A 24,829-nucleotide genomic window follows, 5' to 3' on the forward strand; every position below is an offset into this window, starting at 1 on the left:
CAGCGCCTGCTTTGATGACTGTCCTGCGGGCAATACGGCCTCACACACCTCGCGCTAGTCAGTGTAACAACGTTGCGCTGCATGATAGACTTATCAGCTGTTTTAATCTCTGACCGCGAAGCGAACGAAAAGAAAGAAAAGCACAAATCGCGAACTACAAAACTTGCAGGAACAGCTGGCTCCATCTGTCATTCTGCAGAGCAAGCAGACGAAAGCCGGCGAAGCGGCGAAGCCTCGCAGTGAGTGGGTTCGGTAGGGTGCGCGTGGTTTGCCAAAATGTGAGTTATCCATTCATTCAGACTGCCAGCTGCGAAAGGAAGGAACAGTATTTGTTTACGACGCCTCTTTTTGTAACTTGACTCGCGCAATGGGTATCCACGTATATAAGCAACCGCACGTTCCAGGGCGGTTAAAAAGTATTACTGCAGATGTTACGTAACAGAGCGAATGTGATTAAAACGCAGAGGCGGCTGATGATGTAGTTTTTCCGAAGCTGTCATCGCTTACATGGTTTGCACGTCCTTTACTGACACAATCGGTAGTTCCATGCTCATCATACATAGTCGTACTTTTTCGCTTTAGTGCTGGTTTTTGAATATGTCTAGCTTTGAAGGGCCAGATCCACCGCGTCACGTATAAGCGTGTATGATCTTCTTCTGCGGCAGAGAAAATATGTTGCTTATGTCATTTCGCGCTTGTATGCTAAGAGGAACAAAAAGCGAACCGTATCCTGCTGAATGCACTGATTAACAAAGGTGAACTGTTCTGTAAATAAGTGAATGGTCTTGTGTGTATTTCATATACAATTTTCTGTAAGCATGTAATTGTGTGCTAGGCCTCAAGATGCTGAGGAATGGTAAATCTGCTTGATGAAATATATCAAGGCTGTTTGCCACGCATGTGCGCATGAACACAAATGAAAAAGGACGATGAATTAAGAAAAATGGGCATCTGCAGAGGTTTCAAGTCAGCTTTTCTAGGAGCATGGGCAAGAGTGAGCACAATCCTTTGGCTATGGCAAGAGTGTCAAAGAAGTACATGTGTTTGTAGGTAACATGCTGACATTGCAGCTAATAGTTGCAGCCCACATGCTTGTGGGGCAGCAAAGCTGTGACAGTAATTTTGACATTTGGCTTGCTTGATATATACCACATTGTACATGCAGGCACACCACCACTATGATGCTGGACATAGTCTCTGGCGGTATTGTTAGCATGGCGGCAAGCATTTGCATGTGTCACCGTTTCCATACACCATTCCAGGACACCAGAAATATAACGAGTGGCGAAGTAATGGCCGTTAGTATTGACATTTGACTGACTTCCTGGAGTACTGTGGCATATGTAGGGACAATACTAGAAAGCTTTTCATAAACAAGGCTCCTTAGGTTTACAGTATTTGCTTATATATATGCGTAAAATGAAATCAACGTGGTTGTAATGCTTTTGTTGTGTACTGCTGGTGGTGAAGAATTTAAGCGTGAGGCGGAATGTTCCGGGAGTCTGTGTTGTAGATTCTGTTAAAGTTTTTTAAGGTCTGTATTGAGCGGTGCAGAGGAACTGGCTCAGCTAATCAGTTGTGTGAACTAATCAAAATGTCATGTCCAATGCAAGATCCTGAGAAATTGAGTAGCACCCAATTCAATGTTTGCCCGTACAGACGTAAGGAAGTCAGTGTAAATTACCTTCTCTAAATACTCAAGAATTCCCTGTAATTAGTTGTGGATGATCCAGTTTATGTTGATATCAATTTTACCACTGCTGTGGTGCAATTTTAAGCTTTTTAATGTCTGAAGAGGCTGCTCACTCCAAATAATTTGTCTACATCGTTTTGCACTGTTATATCATCACGCTTTTATCAGTGTAGTTTAGCTTTTTATCCAGTTATAAGTCATTCAAGTGCAGTGGCAGTAAAATTTTAACTCATAAAATAGCACTCGTAAAAGCAGTCAACTCCAAATACTGTTTGCATGTATAGGCTTTTATGGCTGGCCTAAGTGGGAGTTGTGTTACTTTGCTCACTTTATGTTTGTTATTGAATGCTCTCTTTCTTTTTATCTCTTAATCTAGGGAGTCAGTTATTGCTGCTAGCAATCGCATGTTCTTTGATCACATTCGAGGGCAGATAGTACAGTGCTATTTTCTCTTTATTGAGATGTAAATGCAAGTGAAGCTCTTGTAGCCCAATTCAAAAAGTTGGGTTAGGTTATGACTTGACATTTTTAATATTTCCATTGCTTTGAAGAAAAAGAAAATGGGAACAAAGGAGCACTGGCCTTCAAATTATTTTACACAGAAAAATTACAGACCATGTGGCAACGTAGGCAAAGTACTAAAGTGGAAAGTGTAGATTAATGCGTAAAGCATATGACAACAATAATGGGTTTGTTAGCTGCTTCAACACCCCATTTGTCACACACTCAAATAAAGAATTCAGTTATCTGCGTCAGCAGCTACATGACATGGATGCATGATGATTTGTAATAGGCATTTTACTTGCATGCGCACCTTTTTTTGTTGCCACGTAATCTGTGATATTTACAAGTAAAACATTTTGTTTAAACCCAGAGTTCTTCTTGTCCTGTTCCCTTCTTATTGTTTCTTTGAAGAGCTGGAAGTACATGGAAATGTCTTGTAAGGTCTCTAAGGGAAAAGCAAAAGGATATTATTCCACATTCTAACATGTACACTCATGCTGGAATGAAATGCAGACATGAGTAAATGAACTAGAAGGCAAATTTCTCTTTCCATATTCGCTGTGTATTTCACTGAGGGGATTAATTTATAGAGGCTTAGTCTTGGTGGCAGAGTGCGCCTAGCAACCAGCAACACCCCACTTCACACATCTCACTTTGAAGTAGTCAACTGTGAGAGGTCCTCTTTATTTTTCTTCCCGTTTGTGCTTCATTCCTGCATTATACTATGTACTAGTATGTATTTCCATTTAACAAGCTTTTGTGATTTTGAAAGTATGAGAGATAGATTCAGCGTACGTATGTAGTCTTACTTTTATTAAGGCAAAAGCCTTAAACAGCTCTTAGGATGAAATTTTGATTGTACAGCGTTATGACACCAAAATTCAATGGCGCCAAACTTGGGGGTTGAACACACAATGTTTGGTGGGAATTGAACCCACGACCTTTGGTGAGAATTGGACCCACAACCTTCGCTGGGAGTCGATGCCGCAAGCTATGGTGTTAAAAGGAAGCTTTAGCTAGGGTGCTCCTATCTAAATACATGTAAAAGGAGAATCCGCTTTTCTCAACAACAACTGCACCAAATTTGATGAGGTTTTTTGCATTTGAAACAAAAACTTTAAATCTAGTGACTGTTGGTTTCGGATTTTCGATTCAGGTCGTCAATATTTTATTAAAAATTGGCAAAACTCGCAAATTTTCAGAAAAGGAAACTATAGGGTTACAACTCTGGTAACTCAGCAATGAAAAATGATATTACAATTATGTGAACTGCACCTAACAATACATCTAAAGCAGACAAAATTGATATGTTACACATGAATCTAAAAAAATTTAGTAATATGGAAATACAGCTTTTACAGAACCCTTCTACACAAAGTAACGAATTCACATTAGATATAAATTGACATATCAAATTTGTCCACTTTGAATGATCTAATGGATGCTGTTTACAGAACCACGATATCTGTCCTTGATGCAGAGCTATTAAATTGTAAACTTTGTGCTTTATTTTTTTCAAACTTCCGAATTTTTGAAAATCCTTTCTTTTTCCAAAATTCAGGCCCTAAATCGAAATTCTGCTTCCAACTGTCGCTATAATTTACCCTTATCTCTCAAATGCAACAAATTTCATTAAAATCGGTCCAAGGGTTATCTCGGAAAAGCGTTTCTGCATTTTACGTGTATTTCAATAGGCCGCGTCGGAGTTGGGCCCGAGCTAAAGCTTCCTCTTAAGGTGCAGTTAATTAAGATAGAGCTAATTACTACACTCATACCCACGACCTTTGGTGCGAGTTGAACCCACTTGAAGTTAGAGGCAAACCGGCCATATCTCCAAGTTGGGTTCCAGTTGACATCGTGAAAGTCGAGAGTCGAACCCATTACCATTGGTGTTAATTAAGAAAGAGTTAAATAAAGCATTCAAACCCATGACCTTTGGTGGGAGCCAAATCCACAATCTTTGGTGTTAATTAAGGCAAAGTTGCGTTCATATAGGAGGTTGTGGCCAGGTACTGCACCAGGGTGGCCAATCCTGCTCTGCTGAGGGAGTGCGTTACCGGTTCTGGTCACCGGGATCAGACCACATTCCAGGCCTGTTTTATGCAATTTTATCAACACGCGGATTTTTTTTTTTTTAAGCCCGGTGGAAAATTGCCGGCACCGGGATTCGAACCACGGACCTCCTGCACGCGAGGCGGGTGTTCTTCCTCTACGCCACCGCTGCATCTCATTGCAATGCATGCTCATTGACCTGGAGAGGCAAAGCAGAAGAGTGGGTCTAAAAATTAATCTGCAGAAAACTAAAGTAATGTTTAACAGTCTCGGAAGAGAACAGCAATTTACAATAGGTAGCGAGGCACTGGAAGTGGTAAGGGAATACATCTACTTAGGGCAGGTAGTGACGGCGGATCCGGATCATGAGACAGAAATAATCAGAAGAATAAGAATGGGCTGGGGTGCATTTGGCAGGCATTCTCAGATCATGAACAGCAGGTTGCCATTATCCCTCAAGAGAAAAGTGTGTAATAGCTGTGTCTTACCAGTACTCACCTACGGGGCAGAAACCTGGAGGCTTACGAAAAGGGTTCTACTCAAATTGCGGACGACGCAACGAGCTATGGAAAGAAGAATGATAGGTGTAACGTTAAGGGATAAGAAAAGAGCAGCTTGGGTGAGGGAACAAACGCGAGTTAATGACATCATAGTTGAAATCAAGAAAAAGAAATGGGCATGGGCAGGACATGTAATGAGGAGGGAAGATAACCGATGGTCATTAAGGGTTACGGACTGGATTCCAAGGGAAGGGAAGCGTAGCAGGGGGCGGCAGAAAGTTAGGTGGGCGGATGAGATTAAGAAGTTTGCAGGGACGACATGGCCACAATTAGTACATGACCGGGGTTGTTGGAGAAGTATGGGAGAGGCCTTTGCCCTGCAGTGGGCGTAACTAGGCTGATGATGATGAAGGCAAAGTTAAGGCAGTAGAACCCATGACCCTACATGGAGGTATGGGTGAACCGGCCATATCTGCAAGTTGGATTCCAGTTGGCATCACGAAAGTCGAGAGTCGAACCCATTACCTTTGGTTTTACTTAATGCACCATTAATTCAGATAGAGTTAATTAAGACACTCGAACCCACAACATTTGGTGGGAGTCGAACCCGCGACATTTGGTGTTAATAAGGGCGAAGTTGATTAAGGCACATTTAATTAAGGCACTCAGTCCCACAACCTTTGGTGGGAGAAAACAAGCAATAGGAAGTAACAGCAGATTTGAATGAAAATGTCAAGCAATGTAATGAATGTCTCGTAGCATACAGGCTTTCACCTTCATCCTTTTTAACGTATGCTGAAGTGACTGTCAATATTTACTTTGGGCATGTATATTTGTTGAGTGATATCACAGTTCAGTAACAAATGCACAAATATCACTTACACAGTGTAACTGATTGTCAAACAATTTCCTGTTTATCCGTTTCTTTGTTTTTCAGTATGTCTGAAGCATCAGTGGAACCAGCTGCATCTGGCCAAAGTACTGCCGAGTCTACGTCTTATCCAAATTTTTTTACTTGGCAGCTGACTGACCCATTCAAGGTTGAACGATACCTGATTGGTCTCTCGCTTGCCAACTGCACGCCACAGTTGGAGCAGGAGTTCTATTCGTCGCTTGGCCCTGGACATGGTAATTATCAACACAGAACTCTGCTGACAGACTGCATGCATAAAATTCAGCAGAGTGAAGTGGAACATAGTTGGGCGAGTTTGCAATAGTTGATTACAAAAATTGGGGTGAACACAGAATGTGTGCACAAATAGAGAAGCCAGTTCTATAAACATGCTTTGTTTAGCTGGTTTCATTCTGTACAAAATCATTTTCAGCAACTTGGTGCTTATAGCAGTCATATTTTGTGTGGTGTATGCATATTGTGAGCATTATATTACCCCTTCATCTTCATCTGTATATATTCATCATCATGGCCAGCGTCATCGTCTTCGGCCCGCGAGCTGCGCAATAAACCGTTGAGGCTTAACAGCTGTATCGCAAGTGGTGGAGGCTACTTACGATCCCTTGGTCCTCTACGCCTTCGAGTTTCCCTGGAGCTTCGTTCAGGCTGCCGCTTGCTCCACCTTTCCGCCAGGATGCCCCAAGAAGATCCTCCAGGAGCCTCCAGCGTCACCGTCTCTGCCCCACCGGCCGTTCCTTCATGGACCGTCAGCACGTAGCAGCGCGATCCCACCATGTTCGCTGGCCTTCATAGTGACGACGTTGATGACTGGCTGGACAATTATGACCGCGTGAGTGAGTCTAACCGGTGGGATGACATGCACAAGCTTCGCAACGTCGCATTCTACCTCACTGACATTGCCAGGACTTGGTTTCTCAACCACGAGAGCACCTTGCCTGACTGGGCGGCATTCAAACATTAGCTTCGGCAGATTTTTGGCGCTCCCAATGTCCGCTCTGAGGTCAACCAAGAAAAAGCTTGATGGATGCACGCAACTTCACGGGGAAACATACACCTCTCATATCGAGGACGTCCTTGCCCTTTGTCGCCGTGTTGACGCCACCATGACGGAATCTGATCATGTTTGTCATATCCTAAGGGCATTGCTCACGTCGCGTTCAACGCACTGGCGATCAAAAATCCAAATACCGTTAACAATGTGATCACGACTTGCCAACACCTGGACGTACTGCAGGCCATTTGTTTACAACCTGTCGTCGGTGACGCGCCTCCTTCGTCGGATACCGACCTGCGTATGCTGATTCGGACTCTCATACGCGAAGAGCTCCAAGCATGTGGCCTGCTCAGTCCTCCCGTTCTCCAGCCTCAGCCTTCGGTTCCTGGCCTGCACGACATCATCAAAGAGGAGCTGTCCTCCATGACCTGCGCTGCGAGCTGTGGCCCTCCTTCACCATCCACCTCGTATGCTCAGGTTGAGGCTGTGCAACCAGCGTTCGTTCGGACAGCGCCTCCTGCTCTTGCTACTGCCCCCAACCATCTGGCGACTCTACCACCCCGTCCGCCTGCTGCAGGATTTTACACTACCCGGCCTACGCCCTGCCCCATTTGTTATCATTGTAGTATTCGCGGTCACATATCGCGTTTTTGCCGAAGACGACAACAGGACGAACGCCGTGGCTACGATATTTATGAGAGAGACCCGTTGCTTCCTCCGAGTCTTTACTAGCGCCGGCTCTCCCCACGCTCACCTTCTGCACCTCCCAAAGCGCCTCGCAACTACTGTCCAGGGCGCCGCCACTCACCCTCCCCTCTCCGACGCTCGACGTCACCCCTGCAACCGGCCACCCGCACTCCTGACTACCAAGTGGAAAATTAGATGGTGCAGTTTTTGGAGGGAAAGCTGCATGGCTCGTACAGACTACAATTCCTCCAGCGTGCCTGACCAATACTTTATTTGTGTGTGTAGAAGGTGTACCAGTCCTAGCATTGCTTGATACCGGAGCAGCTATTTCTATTATTCATGCTGGCTTGTGCGCTCGTCTACGCGAAGTTACTACACCTTACAGTGGAGCTCTTCTTCGTGGTGCAAATAATGTTGTGATTCGGCCATCAGCGCAATGCACCGTTAGAGTTTCAATCGACGGGATACGCCACCATATCCAGTGCGCAGTGTTGACTTCCTGTGCTCACATGCTTATACTAGGGTGGGACTTTCTCTCTTCGGCGTCGGCTTTCATCTCGGGCCGTGAACGCCTCGTTAACTTGACAGAGACCGACAATTCCGACGACGTGCACGAACCGCGCCTTCGCTTATGAACTGCTGACGATTGTGTGGCGCCCCCTGGTCGCGAACAACTCCTTGCAGTTAAGTCTGACATCATCGATGGTGACGTTTTAGTTGTACCGTCACCCCGTTGCTTATCCAAAGGGATTGCTCTGGCACCCAGCCTTGTTCGCTTCACCAAAGGCATGGCCTCTTTGGCTGTACTCAACACAACCAATGAGCCAGTCCTGCTTTCTGAAGGCGCTGTTCTCATGTGCGTCTTGGACACTCAGCCTGTCTCTGTGCTTACCTCGACTACTGCTGTTTCACAACCACCCACAGCTATGGATCCGTTCCCTGCTTCTGATATCGCTAGTACCATCAGCTCCAATCTAACGCCACAGCAGACGGGGGAGTTACTGGCGTTGTTATCCAAGCATAAAGACTCCTTCGACGTCCACTCTCCTCTTCTGGGACAGACTTCTGCGACGGCTCATCGCATACACACAGATGGAACTGCCATCGTACACCAGCGGCCATATCGCGTTTCTTCCGCTGAACGACAGATCATCGATATCCACGTTGCCGACGTGCTGAAATGTAGCATAATCCGCCCATCTTCAAGCCCTTGGTCGTCACCTGTCGTTTTGGTGCGTAAGAAAGACGGCTCAGTGCGATTTTGCGTAGACTACCATGCCTTGAACAAAATAACCCCTCAAAGATGTATATTCCCTGCCCCGAATCGATGATGCGTTAGATTCATTACAAGGCGCGGAGTATTTCTCCAGCCTTGATCTATGCTCCGGATACTGGCAGATACCCATGCACGAAGCAGACAAGGAGAAAACCGCCTTTGCCACACCCGATGGACTTTACGAATTTAACGTAATGCCTTTTGGCCTGTGTAATGCTCCCGCCACATTTGAGCGGATGATTGACACTGTACTACGGGGCCTAAAGTGTAAGACTTGCTTATGCTACCTTGACGACATCATCATATTTCCGTCGACCTTCCATCAGTACTTGCAGCGCCTCGACGAAGTCCTGACATGCCTCTCAGCTGCTGGCCTTCAGCGCAGTACAAAAAGTGCCACTTCGCCAGCAAAACCATTAAAGTGCTCGGACAGTTTGTCAGCAAGGAGGGCCTTCGACCCGACCCCGACAAAATTACCTCTGTCCTCCGCTTCCCCAGGCCTCAACGCGTCAAAGACTTGCGTAGCTTCCTTGGCCTAGCTTCGTATTTCCGGCGCTTCATACGTAACTTTGCCACCATTGCGGCACCACTCCATCAACTCTTTCCTTCTGGAGCTCCCTATGTATGGTCGGACGAATTCCAAACAGCTTTTGACGCCCTCAAGCGTGCCCTCACGTCCGAACCTGTGCTTTGTCATTTCGACAACACCGCACCCACTCTTCTACATACTGACGCCAGCGGACACGGTATCGGCGCTGTTCTTCTGCAACGTAAGCAAAATTCTGAAGAACGTGTGGTTGCATACGCAAGTCACACACTAACAGCTGCAGAGAAAAATTATATGATTACCGAGCAAGAGTGTCTCTCCGTTGTTTGGTCCGTCCAAAAATTTCAGCCTTATCTGCACGGGACGTCTCGGCCGTTGGATACTCCGTTTACAAGAATACGACTTCGACGTCACTTACAAGTCTGGAAAGAAACACCAGGATGCCGATGCTCTCTCTCGTTGTCCCCTACCACCGTCTTCAAACGCTGCTTGCTTACCATCTTCCGTGAGGAAACCACAGGACGCGTCGCCTGCATTCCCTTCACTCGCAGCTCTCAACTGGCTCCCATCCAGCCATTCTCATACGTTTGCCTCTAGCCAACGTAATGACTCCTACTGCCACTCCATTATGGAACGTATTCGCGGATCATTTCGCCCACCTAACGCTCAGCTCCGTCGGCAGTTGAAGAACTTCAAAATCGAAAATTCGATATACCGGTACGTGTTTTATCCCGAAGGACACCGTTGGGTTCCTGTCGTTCCCCGATCAGTTCGGGCCGAGATATTGGAGACCTTTCACGACGATCCCACTGCCGGTCACTTTGGTTTCCATAAAACCTACGAGCGAATTCGCAGCCGCTTCTCTTGGCCTGGACTTGCAACCAGCGTAGTGAAATACGTGGCTTCCTGTTCACTCTGCCAACACCGCAAATGACTGACCTCACCTCCAGCTGGACTGCTCCAACCTGTCCCGTGTCCTGAAGCTCCTTTCGCAGTCGTTGGTATCGACCTCTATGGACCGCTACCCTTAACCACTGGCGGTAAACGATGGATCGTCACAGCTGTAGACCACTTGACACGGTACGCTGAAACAGACGCACAATCTTTGGGTTCGGCAGAGGAGGTTGCAGGCTTTTTCTTGAAAGCCATCTTTTTACGGCACGAAGCCCACGTGTCCTTTTGAGTGACCGCGGCAGGACCTTTCTCTCTAAACTTCTCAACGATGTTTTTCGTGCGTGCAATACCATCCATAAAACGACTTCCAGCTATCACCCTCAAATTAATGGTCTCACAGAGTGCGTTCATCGCACGCTGTCTGACATGATATCTATGTACATCAACCCTGACCACACCAATTGGGATGTCATTCTACCGTTCGTCACTTTCACATACAACACTTCCGTCCAACGCACTACGGTATACTCGCCCTTTTTCCTCGTGTACGGTCGCCTACCACTCACTATCCTCGACGTTTCTTTCTTCAGTGTCCCCGTGCCTTCGTCCACAACAGTGTGTGAGCAGTTCGTTGCACGCATTGCCCGGTGTCGCCAACGTGCCCGCCTCAACACCGACGCCAGCCAACAAGACCGCAAAATTTGCTATGATGCAACTCACCATGTCGTTTCCTTCCACCCTGGAGATGAAGTGTTACTGTGGACCCCAGTTCGCGCTCCTGGATTGTGCGAGAAATTTCAGTCCCGTTTTATCGGGCCCTACATTGTTCGGGAACAGACTTCGCCAGTTAACTATCGTGTCACTCCAGTTGTGCCTTTGGACGGCCGCTGCCATGCCACGGAGATTGTGCATGTTTCTCGTTTAAAGCCTTTCATACGGCATTTCCCGCCATAACCAGCGGCCAGGTTGGCTGCTTCCACGCGTGGGGGAAATTCTGTGAGCATTATATTACCCCTTCATCTTCTTCATCTTTATATATTCATCATCATGGCCAGCGTCATCGTCTTCGGCGCGCGAGCTGCGCAATAAACCGTTGAGGCTTAACAGCTGTCTCGCAATATTTGTAAATTCACCTTTCACTAGATACTTCGTTGTGAATGAAGATGCCTTGAAGCATTTGTGTGCTTCTATTTTATGATGGTAAAGTTTTACTGTCTTACAATGTTAACGGTCTGAATTTCAGTGTATATCATTCACATGTTATCAAAAGAAGAGATTAATTTTGTACCAGCAATCACATTAGGGCAGGCTCACAGTTCAATCTTGTGACAAGGAGGCGTAATTAGATGCAATTAATAATCCTTTTATGACAGCACATACCAGAAAAAAAATTTCTATATGAACATGCAAAACGCATCGAGAATAAGCATATTCAGTGAAGAAAAAAACAACAAACTGAGTGCCCTTTTACTTTGTGAAGAAAGATGACCAGTGAAGTTGTGTATGTGGGCCCTTTAATGGTGAATTGCACCTCTGCCGTGGGTCAGCCCGGCATCGCACTATCTTTGGGATCAGCCTACGTATGGGGAGTGCTTAACGCCTGCGTCACCTCTGCTGCGGGTCCACCTGGCATTGCACTATCTTTAGAATTGGCCCACATAATGACGCCACCTGTGCATACTTGACGGCACGAACACAGCTGGTGTCTGACGTGGAAGCTGGAGGAGAAGGCACGAGTTTTGTGTCAACACACAGACGTGATCCTGGGGGAAGTAGACTTTAACAGCTGTGCTGTAAAATTTTTTGCAGGAAATTTTTCAGCAACTGGGGGTAACCCCAGGCAGAAAACTGGAAGTGGGCTTCAACCCTAGCCACCTAAAACTTTGTTTGGAATTTGTACCGACAGCTCTCGTCATATGTTGTGGGGTCTCAAACATGCTCTTGGGACAAAGGAACAACGACATAGTAGTGCAAACAATCACAAAGGTATTTATTCCACCTTTCGTACACCAATGCCAGCTAGCCAAATTACAACCTGTTGAACATGCCGATGGCCGTGCGACAAATCGAGGAAGTCCAACTCACCGTGACCAGATAGCGAGCTAATACATTCGCTTCCATGCTGGACACTGTTCACGTGAATGGTGGTGCGTTCAAAGGATTTAATTAGTTCATTTTGGTGTCCTGCTCCTAAACCTTTCACAGAATGGTTCTGCGAATGGCTGGCGCACATGCGAAACGTCTATGCAGCTGGCCAACCCCAAGCCAAAGAAAAACGGACTACTTACTCCTTTTTGTACCTGAGTAACCCCACCGTTAGATGGCATTAGCAGTGCAACGCTCGCGTCATCTCTCATACTAATCGGCAACCACACCGCCTGCCACAGGGGCTTAGCTGCGTGGAGTAGCTGGATTACAGGAGACACAATAGCCATGCAAGGCAAACAATATTAGGGGACACATGAGAGTCCAGCATCCCCACAATGTGACCCATTGGTGTATATTGGTGTATATTTCATTTGCTTTACATCAAATGCGTGACATCTCTGCAGCCGGATACCTTGCATCAGTCTGTCACCTCTGCCCGTGCCTTCAAAAGAAAGCGAGCCGTGTGCCAAACTTCTTTTTCCTCGGCCAGTGTTCCTACTTCAAACCAACTAATAATCTTGCCTGTCATTCAGTGTTAGCCGAAGGCATTTAGTCAGAACTTCGTACTTACTAATAAAGCACTACAAACAAAAATTTTTTTCTAGTATGATGCCTATAGGCAACACTCGTCAATAAAGGGTTAAGCATCTGGGCTTGTATTCACTGTACAAACTTTCTTGTTGGCACATATTGAAAAATGTGTAGCTATGTCAGTCTAAACGAAGTCTCGCTAGTTCAGTATAGGTTACTTACCTGGTTTTGTAAGCTTTTTCTATAAAAAAAATATAAAGGAAATAGAAAAATGTGTTGGGGTTGTTTTTATGCCTCTGGGCTTGTACACTTGTGTTCATATGCTTTTATGTTCCTGCACTCTGCTTTTAACAATAAAAAATTACCTCTTCCAAGCTATTGCATGCGATGGAGAAAGCGTGGAGTAAAGCAGTGACGCTTCTGGGTGCCTCTGTTTTACTACAGAAAACAGAGAAAGCTGTTTATAAACTTTGACCTGTATGTTCTTTCTCAGTTCTGGGTGTTATTGTGTCTTCTCAAAAGAGCCATTGTGGATTATCTCGTTCGTGTGTTGTGATGTTCATTTTAATCATGCTTTGTTTTTGTGGTTACAACATGTTGTGTTAAGTAGACACATCTAGCATTGCATCTACAAATCCCACCAGTTTCTGGCAATTTGCGCAATGTTTCCTTACTGCAGCCAGTTGAGTTTCTGCAAAGCTTTTACAACATTGTGTTCTGCAGATAATGTGGCTGTTCCAGAGAGTGAGGACCTCAAAGTGTCTACAGTCATGTGCTGCTCGCTCTGTGGAGCCGAGTTTGAGTCACGGGAAGATCAGGTAAAAGAGCCTTTTGTTGCTGGTGCATTTGTTGCTGCTGCACAAGCATATAGGGAGAAAACATCCCCAGAGCAGTTGGTAAAGCACCCGAAGTGTGCATTGGTTAAAACCTACCGGGAACTATGTACAGTGGACCAGATCCACTGAGTGCAAGGCTAGATTTATTTTGGGTCTTGCATGCACTGCATAATCACCCGTTTCTTTAGTGAGCTTCGTCGCAATAGAGCCGTGTTATGCGGTGAAGCATATGCAATATATTACAGTGAAGCATATCAAGAGTTCAAAGGGGCTACTGTTTCGGAACATTGTATGTGTCTCTTAACCCTTTCAGGATCGATTTTATTGCCATATGCGACTGCCCAGGGTTGAGTTTTGTTATTGTAGATTCCAATTCTTCTTAGGGACCTATTTCAAAAAAAATTTACTGGAATATTTCTAGGGTGACTGTAAAGTGAGAAAAAAATATTTTGTGTTTGTGTATATGTGCTCTTCATTCATAAATAACAACAATAAAAAAAGGAAATAAACTTATAAGAATTAAAATTTTGATACATTGTTATACACATAGTTCAAGGCTTTGAAAATGCGCACATGAGAATATTTCGCAAGTCTCAAATGTTCCTGCTCTTACACTAATATGTACGCCCATATCGTAATCGAACTGCGTAGGTGCACACACTCGAGAAAACTGTGCGGTTGTGTGCCCGTCAAAAAAGCAAAACGTGTGACAAACTTCCACTAATCTTCATCTTATCGTCAACCAGAGGCAATTAGTTTTCGTGAGTTTCTCCCCCCAAAAAAAGAAAAGAAACGGGAACAAATGCACGGCGACATCCTTCCTATTCGCACCCATGTGAGCACTAAACGAGCGAGAAACAGGCGGTCGCCATTTGAGCGATTAGTAACGAGATAGCCATCAGTTTTGCAAGCACAAGAAGCTGAAACTGCCCGCGAAGCAAAACCCAAACCGCCGCCCGCATGCGCGGGCCAATGCACGAGTAGTAGTATACAGATGCGCTGGAGCAAATTGGCTCTAAAAGAAACCATGCAACGAAAACCGAGAGAGGGAGGTGTGCGAAAAAAATTCCCTATATTCCCACATAATGGCAGCACATGACAGAAAAGAAAAAGTTAGGAAATTGGCACTCTTTAAACGTACAGACGGCGGCGTAAATATACTGCATCAACCATTTTGGACTTGCTCGCGGCGCCTTTTAATTGCACACGCATGCAAACACCATCCTCTGTCACAGTACAAGCTCCGAGACATGTAGTAACTGTACTGGCAGCCATTCAGGGCTGTTCTGAAGTTGCTGTGGTAATGTGCAGGCTTCCTCATGGTTACGTTTTCTTGGCTGTAAAATTTTTATTTTCCGTGGTCCCTTGAAAATCTTGAAAAACAATGGGATTCTGCTGTATACTGAAAACCAAAACTTGGCAAGAAAAGAAGTATTTTTCTGGTGTGTAGGCAACATTCACCTATGAATGGTTAATATAAATCTTTTCTGCTATCTGCAGGTACAACACTACAAGGCGGACTGGCACAGATATAACTTGAAGCAGAAGATATGTGGGGCAAGAGTTCTCAGCGAGCAAGAGTTCATGAACATGATTGGTACTTTGTCCTTGTGCTTTTGAAAATCGTGTTTAAAAATCAATTATTGTATAGTTAGGTAAGGTTATTCTTATGTTAGGGAGGGATTTATTCTCTAACCACTGATTTTAGACAGGCAGCACAAAGGCTCATAAATTTGACACTAATGATTTGAAGCCTGTCATTAAAAAATTATAGAATACTTAGAAGACACTTTAGTTATACGTATTTCTAATGCCCCATCTTGACTTATCGCCTTTGATTCAAGAATGTATCGCAGTTGTACAGTGGCGTAGCCAGAAATTTCGTTCGAGGGAGGGGCAGGGGAGGCTCACGTTGCAGCTCGGCCTCCTCCTTACAGAATTTGTCAAGGGGTCAAATACATGAATAATAACTGCATTGCCATTGCCAAAGATGCTGCAAATGAATTCTTGGATGCTACGCACTGTCAAGACAATTAAGATAAGTATTTTTTCATAAAACAATATATTCGTATGTCTTGAAGATTGTGCCAAAAATAACTGATATCAATGCCTCCATCTCTTTTGTATATTTAATAAATAAATAAAACATCACACGAACTTTAGAACTATATCAGTTCGAAACCAGCAAAGCAGTGCACGCCGCTGATATGATAAACGTAAAGGACATAAAATGAACAAGTTGAGGACAAATATTTTAATGAAACTTTGTCATTCAAGAACCTTGCTTACATTTTTGTACATATGCAATGGCCAGGGAAAAATCTCAATGACGCTGTCCTTCGTTCCAATGTATTGCGCAGGAGCGGCTGTCACCCGTCGTATATTGTAATTGCACTGAAATTATAGTCGCAACAGAGATCACATATAAATGCAAGGAGTTCTGCAAAATATACATTAGAAATATGAAGATACAATGGAATACACAAATGCGAAGATAAAGCTTGATAAAGGGCAGAAAAGTGTCACTGGAAACAAAGTTCACTGCATGTATCCACAAAACCTCACAACAAGATATTTAAATATACGTACAAGTCTCCAATAAATCTACGTATCTAAGCAAAAGTCAGTGCATATAATGCGTCAAACAAGGCAAATAAACATGTGCAATCACAGATTCACAGATAGCAGAATCCTAAGGCCCGCCTCCCTCCACTCCCCCTGACACGCATTGCGCGTGACGGAAGGCGTCGCACTTCCTCCCCGCTTTTCTCCATTGTGCACACGGGACTGACCCACCATCGTCGGCTCCCCTCTCCCCCCCCCTTTACACTTTCACTCACACATACAGGATGGGGGGGGCGCTGTGGCGATATTAAAAAATTTTAGTGTGTCCGGTATTCCGGCAAGCGCAGGCGGTTTGCCGGATGAGCGGGGGCGCAAACGTGAATAGCCAGATTGGTGGCGCCAATTGGTGGTGCAAAGCTCAAGCACTTGAACACAGAGCCAATTACTATATTCTTCTTAGCTGGGGTGTAAGTTTTCAACAGCAGCGTAATTGTGAGCACAATTACGCCGCTGTCGAAAATTTGCACCAGCAGTGAAGCAGAATAAAGTAGGGTACTGCAATTTTAGCTCTGTGTTTGTCTGGTTGAGCTCTACAACACCAGGCGGCTACACCGCTCCGGCCGTTCACGTTTACACCCTCGACCATCCGGTAATCCGCCCAAACAGCCCCCATTTGCCGGAATAGCGGACACGCTAAAAGTCTCTATTATTGCCCTTGGACTTCATACGGAACATGACGGCAATGGCGACCACAGGAATGCGCCTTAAGTGTCCATATAATCACTATCACAATAATATAATAAGAGTATCCGGCAACTGAAGAGTCCCGTGGCCCGTTACTTTCCGTAGAAGAAGTAACAAAATGGAACTTTCACCATGCGACAATTCGCTGCGCCGCAACAATCTCTCTCTTTTTCTTTTGTGGGGTGGGTGGGGTCACCGAAATGAAAAAACGCAAAGGAAAGCATGTTGGCCACAATCGAATGCCTACTTTGGGCACATAACATGGCTACCGCAGGAGTATCAAAGAAAACGTGAGACGCTTGGTCAACTGAGAGCCATATGCATGCTGCTCGTTATTCTACCTTGGCGAGACAAAAGACTTTCTGGAGAGGTTGTGATAACATTGAAATAAAGGTGATGCCCTCAAATCAACGCGTTGCAATCCATTGAGTCCCCACAGTGATGCCAGCGAACGACCATTGTTTCCTTTTCTCGTCTGCTAGCCAGAATGTGTCCAAAGCTCCACGAGGCCGAAATCCACTCTGCCAGAGAAAAACAAACACGCACCGGAGTGCGCCGCGCGATGGTCAGGGCAACACGAAAGAAATGCATGACCTCTGGCTGGCTCTGGCAGCCTGCAGGTAGTGAGAACAAGAAAATTGAAAAGGCTCAATGTGACCTTGCGAATAAAAGTCAAAGTAGAAAAAATAAATAAACGTAGTTGCCTTTGCTGGCTTTAGTGTTATGCTTTGGCGCAGGTGAAAAAAATGATGTTATTCTTTTCTATGACGTGATGGCACAAATGAACCATCACAACACTTCATTTCATCTGACCTCGCTGCGTGCTTTGTCGACTTGTCTGATAGTGTGTTGATTTGGCTTGTCTCGTTGTTGTATGGTCCGATGTACGACTTTAAAAAAGTCAACGCACCTTTGGTGACAAATGTTTATAATAACATTGAACCCATAAAGATGCGGAATTGAAAATCTAAAGCACGACTTTGGAAATGCCAATGCACCTTTCGCATCAAAAGTTTGTGATCTTTATACCCATAAAGTGTCAGAATTGAAATCCATGTGCTCTGTACATTCTGCGCCCTCCGTGAGATGCCGCAACGAGCCCGCTCGCCGTCAAAATCCCCTTGAAACTTTGTGCTCAGATGGGGCTCTTTGCGTTATGCGACTCCAGGTGCATGGGTGTTGCCACGAAATCCAGCCCAAGTACAATATCTTCGCACCGAAATGCCTTTTCAAGCATGAAAAATACATTCCAGACAAGATCCGGAATGATTTCCCGCGTCGGTGGGGGCTGAAGTGAAAAAATTTAGCGGGAGGGGGCTGAAGCCCTATAAGTCCCCCCCCTGGATACGCACCTGCAGCTGTAGACGGCACTGTTTTAGCTCTAGTAAATTCCTGTGGAGTGGTGCCTTGTGCTGATTGTACATATTCACTCTTTAGTGACCTAGCTTAGGCCTATAAAAAAAAAAAAAGAAGGAAATAACTTTGTTCTTACAATTTTCAGAGGAGGTCTCTAGTATTTCTGGTTCCGAATCGGGGACTGACACAACATCAGCGAATGAAACACCGGAGTCTGCAAGCGGAGGAGAGTCCAGTCCTCGTCGGGGGGTAAAAAGTGGAGACTCTACAGGTAGAAGTCCAACAAAAGCCAGCCGTTTGCCAAGACAAAGGACTAGCAGCGTTGCCTCAACTGATACTGAAGGGTGAGCCAGTCTTGCACATCTTGCAAGCAACTAAGTCTGCTGATCCTTGTAACAAAAGAATTGCTGTGCTCAGTGTTAGGTGGTGACTAGAGATACAATATAAAGTCTGGGAGAAAAACCCAGAAAGATTGAGAAAAAGCCTGTTTTCCTCCCATTCTTTTCAGCACAGAGGAAGTGCAAAAAGACTGCTAAAATTTCCACCTATAGTTATACTTGCCATCTCTGCTGTGCAGCATACAATTCTAGAAACAACGACGCGAAAACTGAAGCACACTTTTCCAGTGTCTTTACTATGTGCTTTCAGTTTTGTATTGAAAACATAGCACATCTTTCAAAGGTAGTGAAATACAGAATGTCCTCAGGGTTTTGGTCCAGGACTGGCGTTTGAGTTTCCATGAAGCACATGCAAACGTCAGCCTCATGGCAAGGCCTTTGCACTAATCAGCCGCTGACACCTATAGCTTCCAGGCTGATGCAGATACCTTCATCAGCCAGTTGTGAATAAAACTGCTTTGGTTTTTTTTTTTTTTTTTTGAAATGTTCATAACCAGTTTCATAACAGGCCCACATAAATGTATTTGAAAACACGTTTATGTACAACCAAATTTGAATGCGAAAGCAGCTGATTTGAATGTTTTGAAAGCAGCTTCAACTGTCGAGTACGTCCAATGAGACTGACACTGAGTTACCTTTTCCTCAGCTATCAGATTAGCAAACTGTCATAGAAGAGGACAAGGTGTTCATTCCCTTGCCTTCATGTATTACACGTAATTATCACATGTATGTATATTTATTTATAAATATAATTCCTTTTTATCACTGGAATAATAAATATAAGCTATTCTTGCTGTAGTTCGAATTTTTCCTGAAAAATGCAGGGAAAAAAGGCCTCGTTTTTGTTTTCTGCTGCTCAAAATTTCCGGAAATGTTGCATTCCTAGTGGTGACACAATTCAATTCATGCTTTTTGGTTTAGTTGTGTTAGGGCTGCGGCTGTTATACATTGGTACAGCTATATACTGTTATAGCATTGCTATGGTACTGCTATGTGTTGCTACATACTAGTTACTAGCACATACTTTTATAAATTATTCTTTGTACTCAACTTATACTAGCTGTGGTTCCTTGTCAGTTTGTCCGCATTGGCACTAGTGCATGTGCATTCAGTGCACAACTACTATTGTCACTTTCACACATTTCACATGGAAAAAAAAGCATCAACTTCTCTCTACCTTTTTTGCATTTGTAGCATGTTCAAGGCAAAATTTGCTTGGAAGTGTCACTTCATGACCTTGTGCTCAAAATTGTCATGAACATGCACAATGCTTCAACAGACAGCAGCGATGAGAGCAGTAGGTACTGAACACACACGATGCAATTGTTTCTGGACTGTACCAGTCCAGACACAATTTATGCCAGTAATTGTTGGGGACGCTTGTATGAAGACTTGAGAGTAGTTGTGTGCAGTGGCTTAGGCATGCTATATGTCTAAGTTCCTTTTTCTTCTTTATGAAAGTTGTAATGAGGATGTGACTCGCACGTGGTTGTTAGTTACAGATACAAAAATAGTAATACATTACTTCTCATGTCAGTAGGCTTACCATTTTGATGGTAGCACAAGTTGTGTTGGCGCCCAGTAAGTGCAATACTTCAACGCACATGCAAAATTCTGCATCAGGTTCTTACTTGCATTTCTCTCTCTTTCCTTTTTTTTTCCTCACCAGAGAAGAAACGGATGCTGACAAGGCTGAGAGCAGCAGGGCTCGCATGAATGCCAAGGTGTATCTCAAGAATGGCGATGGTCAAGTCCTTGCCCTGTACAGGTGCATTGTACATGGAAAACTGGCAAGTGACCTCTACTCTAACTGTTACACCTGAGGCTGGCTGTGCCACAGAAATTGCAAACTTTAGTTCTTTAGCCGTTTGGGCCATGTATGGTAGCCTAGCCGACTGCACTTGATTACACAGTGTTGAGCCATAGAAGAAGACTTGTGGTGCTTGTGAAATGCAACTGGACTCGGGGGTTTGGCAAGACCAGCATGACTGCACCGAGTACTTGCTGAACTTCTTGCCTGATGACATTGTTACACACTGCTACTTGGGAGTGCGGCATTGTCAAAATTTTTTGGAGCTCCTCTTGCACCATAGCCCAGTTGTTGTCCCAAAGACTATTGGTGTCTAACACACCGAATTCAGCGACAGACATCAAGCAGACTTGTGTGGTGCGTCCGTAATGTCTCCTCTACATCTCCATCTTTTTGGTGTTAGCAGCCTTCGTGACGAATTCTCGAATGTTTCTTGGTGAGTTTTGCATCAGTTCAGCGAAAATTTCTTCTGAACAGGTAGCCCAGCTTTTTCTCCTCTAGCTTCTCAGCATCTATCTGACTAAAGAGATGTTTCATCTCTTCTACAAATACGGCCACACTCTTGTTCTGATGTTGAAGTTTTGTTTGCAGTATCATTTCGACTCTAACTTTTTTGACGGCGCCAGTGAACGTGCGAACGAGGCTGCTGTTGATGGTGTTCCAGAACACAAGCGTGGACTCGTAGTTTTGAAATCTTGTGCCAGCGAACACTTCTCGGGGGAAGTATACATGATGCATCTTTGCTTAATTGTTTTACTGGTTGTGTGCTGCCACATGTTCAACCTGTTCAAGCTAGTCCTCCGGGACGTCGCATGGTGCGCCATGAAAAGTTGTGAGCTCTCGTGATGGTTGCAGTGGGATGGCTGCTGGCATCGGAGGCTGGTTCATTGGCAGTGGCAGCGTGGGCTGTCTGTCTGGTCTTCTCCAGCAACAGGCTGTACCCTAGTTTCAGTGCGTGGTTTTGGTGGCTTTTTATCTGCATTCATTGCCACAATTCAGGCTCTGGTTGTGACTTCCTGGAGCAGACTTAGACATGCCCAGAACTTCCACCAGATATGTCATGTACAGCATGTGTGCATGAAGTCAGCAGACAATGCATAGAAAATAAGGACCATTTATTTGGGGCGAACTTGTGCCCCCACTAAGAAAACAGATGGCTGCATGGCTGCAAGCATGCCTACATTGGAAAGCAGCTTTTAAAAGATGGCATGGAACATGTTACCACCCTCTTATCGACAACTGTGAAACCTGATAAGGTGTGCACATCATTCTTTGCTGTAGCTACCATCACTCGCGGTTTATCGCAACACAACAATCCAAATTAAAACGTCACCAAAAATTATGTGGCAAACAGCATGAAGAAACGCGCATGGTACTGCCTCCCTATGATAAAGAAGCATCACCTCGATGCAAAACAATAACAAAGCTGAATGGGAAGCCTTCCATAGCATAGTTTTGCAAGGTGTATGAACAAGTCAAAGAGATGGAAGCAAGTTGTAAATTCTTTTGCTGTAGTCATCATTTGCTATGATTACTGTTTGCTACTCCAGAAGAGCTTAGCAGAGGCAACAAACTGAATTGATTGCTTTGAAGAAAATAACTTTACAAATTTTCTGGGTTAACACCTGCAGTGTATTTGTGATTACATTGTGTGTACAGTCGAGTGCAAAAGTCTAAAGACCACGGCATATGTAAAAAAAAAGAACAATTTCTTCTAGTACAGCTGTGCAGCGTGAAATTGTGCAAAAGCATGGTGCTGGTCAAACAGGAGCATGTGGGCAGTACACTTGATTTCAGCCTTTATGCCTAGGCTTCAAAGAAAAAAGAAATTTAGCAGCTACTCTGGTCCTTAAACTTTTGCTCTCGACTGTACATGCAGGTACAGTTTAATCTAATATGTCATAGTAGCAAGTACGGTAGCCTTCCTCAAAGGTTGGACTAGCTTCAGAAGTATCTGTTTTAGTTCCCTTGAGCTGGCATTTCTGTTGCATTATAAATGTTTGATGAAATGAATAGATGTCCAAATTGTGTTCTTGTTCGGTTTAAACAAGAGGCAACAGCATTTATGTAAAGTGCAAGTGTTTGCAAATAAGCTTGCAGTTGTTAGTGTGCCTTGTGCTCATCCTGCTATCTCATTTTGTCCATTGGCACCGTTTGCAAGCCATGACTTCTGACTGTTCTCGAACTTTGTAATGTTTAGAGAAAGCACTTTGAGCACAGAAATGTAGTAGCATTGAAACAACGTGCTTGCACCCTCATGTTATTCTTTACAGGCAGCACCTGACAACTGTGCTCAGCTGATATCAGCAATTGGAGACGTACCACGCAAGATGCAGTGGGCCGTCCTCATGGTAGGCGGCGGACACTTTGCGGCAGCTGTGTTTAACGGGTACTGCACTCCCTTGCTGTAGCACTTTGAGCTAGGGACTAGTCACAAGAGAGCTCACCAGCTGGCAGGGTGAGCTTGAAAAGGAGGGCATGCCATGCAAATGTGCAGCACGGAAAAATTTCAGCCATCTGCTTTGCTAATGCCAGATTACAGGGCGATTTGTGTGCAGAGGTTTCTTTGCAGCAGAGTTTCGAGAGCCCAATTTCAGTATTCAGATTGAAGTGAGACTTTTGTTGTGCTGGTAGTTCTCATAACTTAATTTCAATCTTTTTGTCAGTGAAAACTTCTGAAAGTGTTCAGAAGCCTAAGTTGAAAACGATGGCTCACTAGTGATGTTTGTTATTGCCAGTTTGGCTAATTCAGGACTGCAATTCAAAACAGCACTATCCAAAGGAAGAAAATACAAGCAAAATTGTGATGTCTGTATTTTGTAGCGTAAAGCTATACTACGCGGGTTGGAGCCGAGCTTCGCGTGCTTCTGCGTCTGCCATACTGCGCATGCACGAGAACCGTGTGACGTCACGAGAGGCGCAGCTGCGTCGTCCTCGCTGCCGCCGACTGCGGTGCATTCCAGAGGTGTGACGTTGCAGTCGCCGCAGATGCGCGGGCGCCATGTGCGCCCGCTGCTGCATTTAAGGCCTAAATATAGTCTGACGTAGCGTGAACGCGTGCACACGTTACGTCACGTTGGCGAGAACAACAGCGCCTATAGTTCGACCCATGGTTCGACGCACTGCCGCGGCCAACGTAACCAGACGCGACCAACCAGGCCAACGCACTCTGGCGCCCACAGCGTCTAACGATGCTCGCCCGCGCGCCAATAACGTCGAACAACGCGCCTTTACGATTGCGGTGCCGTGCGGCACTGCGCATGCGCGAGGAGGGCGCACCGTGCGTATAAATGCACGGGAGAGACGGTTGATGCAGTGCGCTCGACATGGAGGTTAAGGAGAGTCGAGCTGCTGCCAGTCGGCGCAAAAGACCTGAAAATTAACCAAACATAACCTTTACGCTACATATATCCTGGCATAGCTGAGCTAAGCCACTGCCAACTTTTTTCATTTGCTGATGATAGCACATGCCTTAGGTCACGTTCGCCTTGTAAAACCCATTGCAGAATGTCGATTTGCCCCATCCATAACCTCAATAATCCTTTGTAAAGCAGGCTGAAGTCGCCTGTTGAGACACATTGGATTCCAGTACTAAAAGTACGTACTGCTCTCGTGTTCAGGTCAGAATCCCTGCTCCACAAGACATTCCACACTTACACCGTTCGCGCCAAGCAAGGTGGCTCTCAGTCAGCCAGGGATGGTAAACAGAAAGGCAGCCAACCCAAGTCCGCCGGTGCTAGTCTTCGGAGGCACAACGAGATGGCATTGGTGAAGGTGAGCTTTTGATATCCTTGATTTGGGACCATATCTTGCAATGGTTTGATTGAAATTACATTCTTCCTGCATTGCTTTTTTACTTTCACAACACTATGCCTTTGTTGTCACTGGGATTGGCCTTCATGCGATGCATTATAAGTTAATAGGATTGGCAAAAAAGAATATTTATAAAATAATCCTCTGAGCAATATTTGTGTAGCGTTGTTTGTAAACAATCTTACTGATCTGTTACAAAAATAGAGAAGGCCACAATTTTGCAGCGATGCCTTTTCCCGATGCTAACACCATTTGGCGCTTTTCACATTTGTGAGTGGCCGTGTTCGATGCTCTGCCTGGGTGGAGCGTCTCTTGACTACTCTTGACTACGTCTCTTGAGCGCGAAAGGCATTAGCATCGGGAAAAGGCATCGCTGCAAAATCACGGGCAAGGAAACAAACTGGCTGCTTCGAAGATTCAAATGTAATACTGTAAGCTTATCAGAAAAAGAAACATGGAAATGACAATCATGCTCTGAATAAGGATATCAAATCAAATTTGTACAAAACTAAAGAAAACATGACTGAAAGAGGCATGAAAGTGGATCCAAACCTATGCGTATACTGCA

General features: G+C 44.9%; 1 protein-coding gene across 4 annotated transcripts in view; it reads left to right on the forward strand.

Moving 5' to 3' along the window:
* The first annotated feature begins 66 nt into the window (after window positions 1-66).
* The window catches only part of LOC126541618 (tRNA endonuclease ANKZF1-like), a 44,968-nt gene continuing 20,205 nt past the window's right edge, over window positions 67-24,829 (forward strand). Inside the window, exons 1-9 of one of the 4 annotated variants that reach the window (XM_055076774.2) lie at window positions 252-278; window positions 1,166-1,298; window positions 5,687-5,877; window positions 13,463-13,557; window positions 15,076-15,172; window positions 18,386-18,584; window positions 20,308-20,432; window positions 22,726-22,837; window positions 24,069-24,222. In XM_055076774.2, the coding sequence (XP_054932749.1) occupies window positions 5,688-5,877; window positions 13,463-13,557; window positions 15,076-15,172; window positions 18,386-18,584; window positions 20,308-20,432; window positions 22,726-22,837; window positions 24,069-24,222 (972 nt within the window). In that variant the 5' untranslated portion in view covers window positions 252-278; window positions 1,166-1,298; window position 5,687. Of the gene's footprint in view, window positions 279-1,165; window positions 1,299-4,336; window positions 4,392-5,686; window positions 5,878-13,462; window positions 13,558-15,075; window positions 15,173-18,385; window positions 18,585-20,307; window positions 20,433-22,725; window positions 22,838-24,068; window positions 24,223-24,829 lie in introns of all 4 variants that reach the window. The other 3 variants (XM_055076773.2, XM_050188461.1, XM_055076772.2) reach the window with 3 other exon arrangements.

The sequence above is a fragment of the Dermacentor andersoni genome, chromosome 2 (genome assembly GCF_023375885.2).
Source record: "Dermacentor andersoni chromosome 2, qqDerAnde1_hic_scaffold, whole genome shotgun sequence".
Lineage (NCBI taxonomy): Eukaryota > Metazoa > Arthropoda > Arachnida > Ixodida > Ixodidae > Dermacentor > Dermacentor andersoni.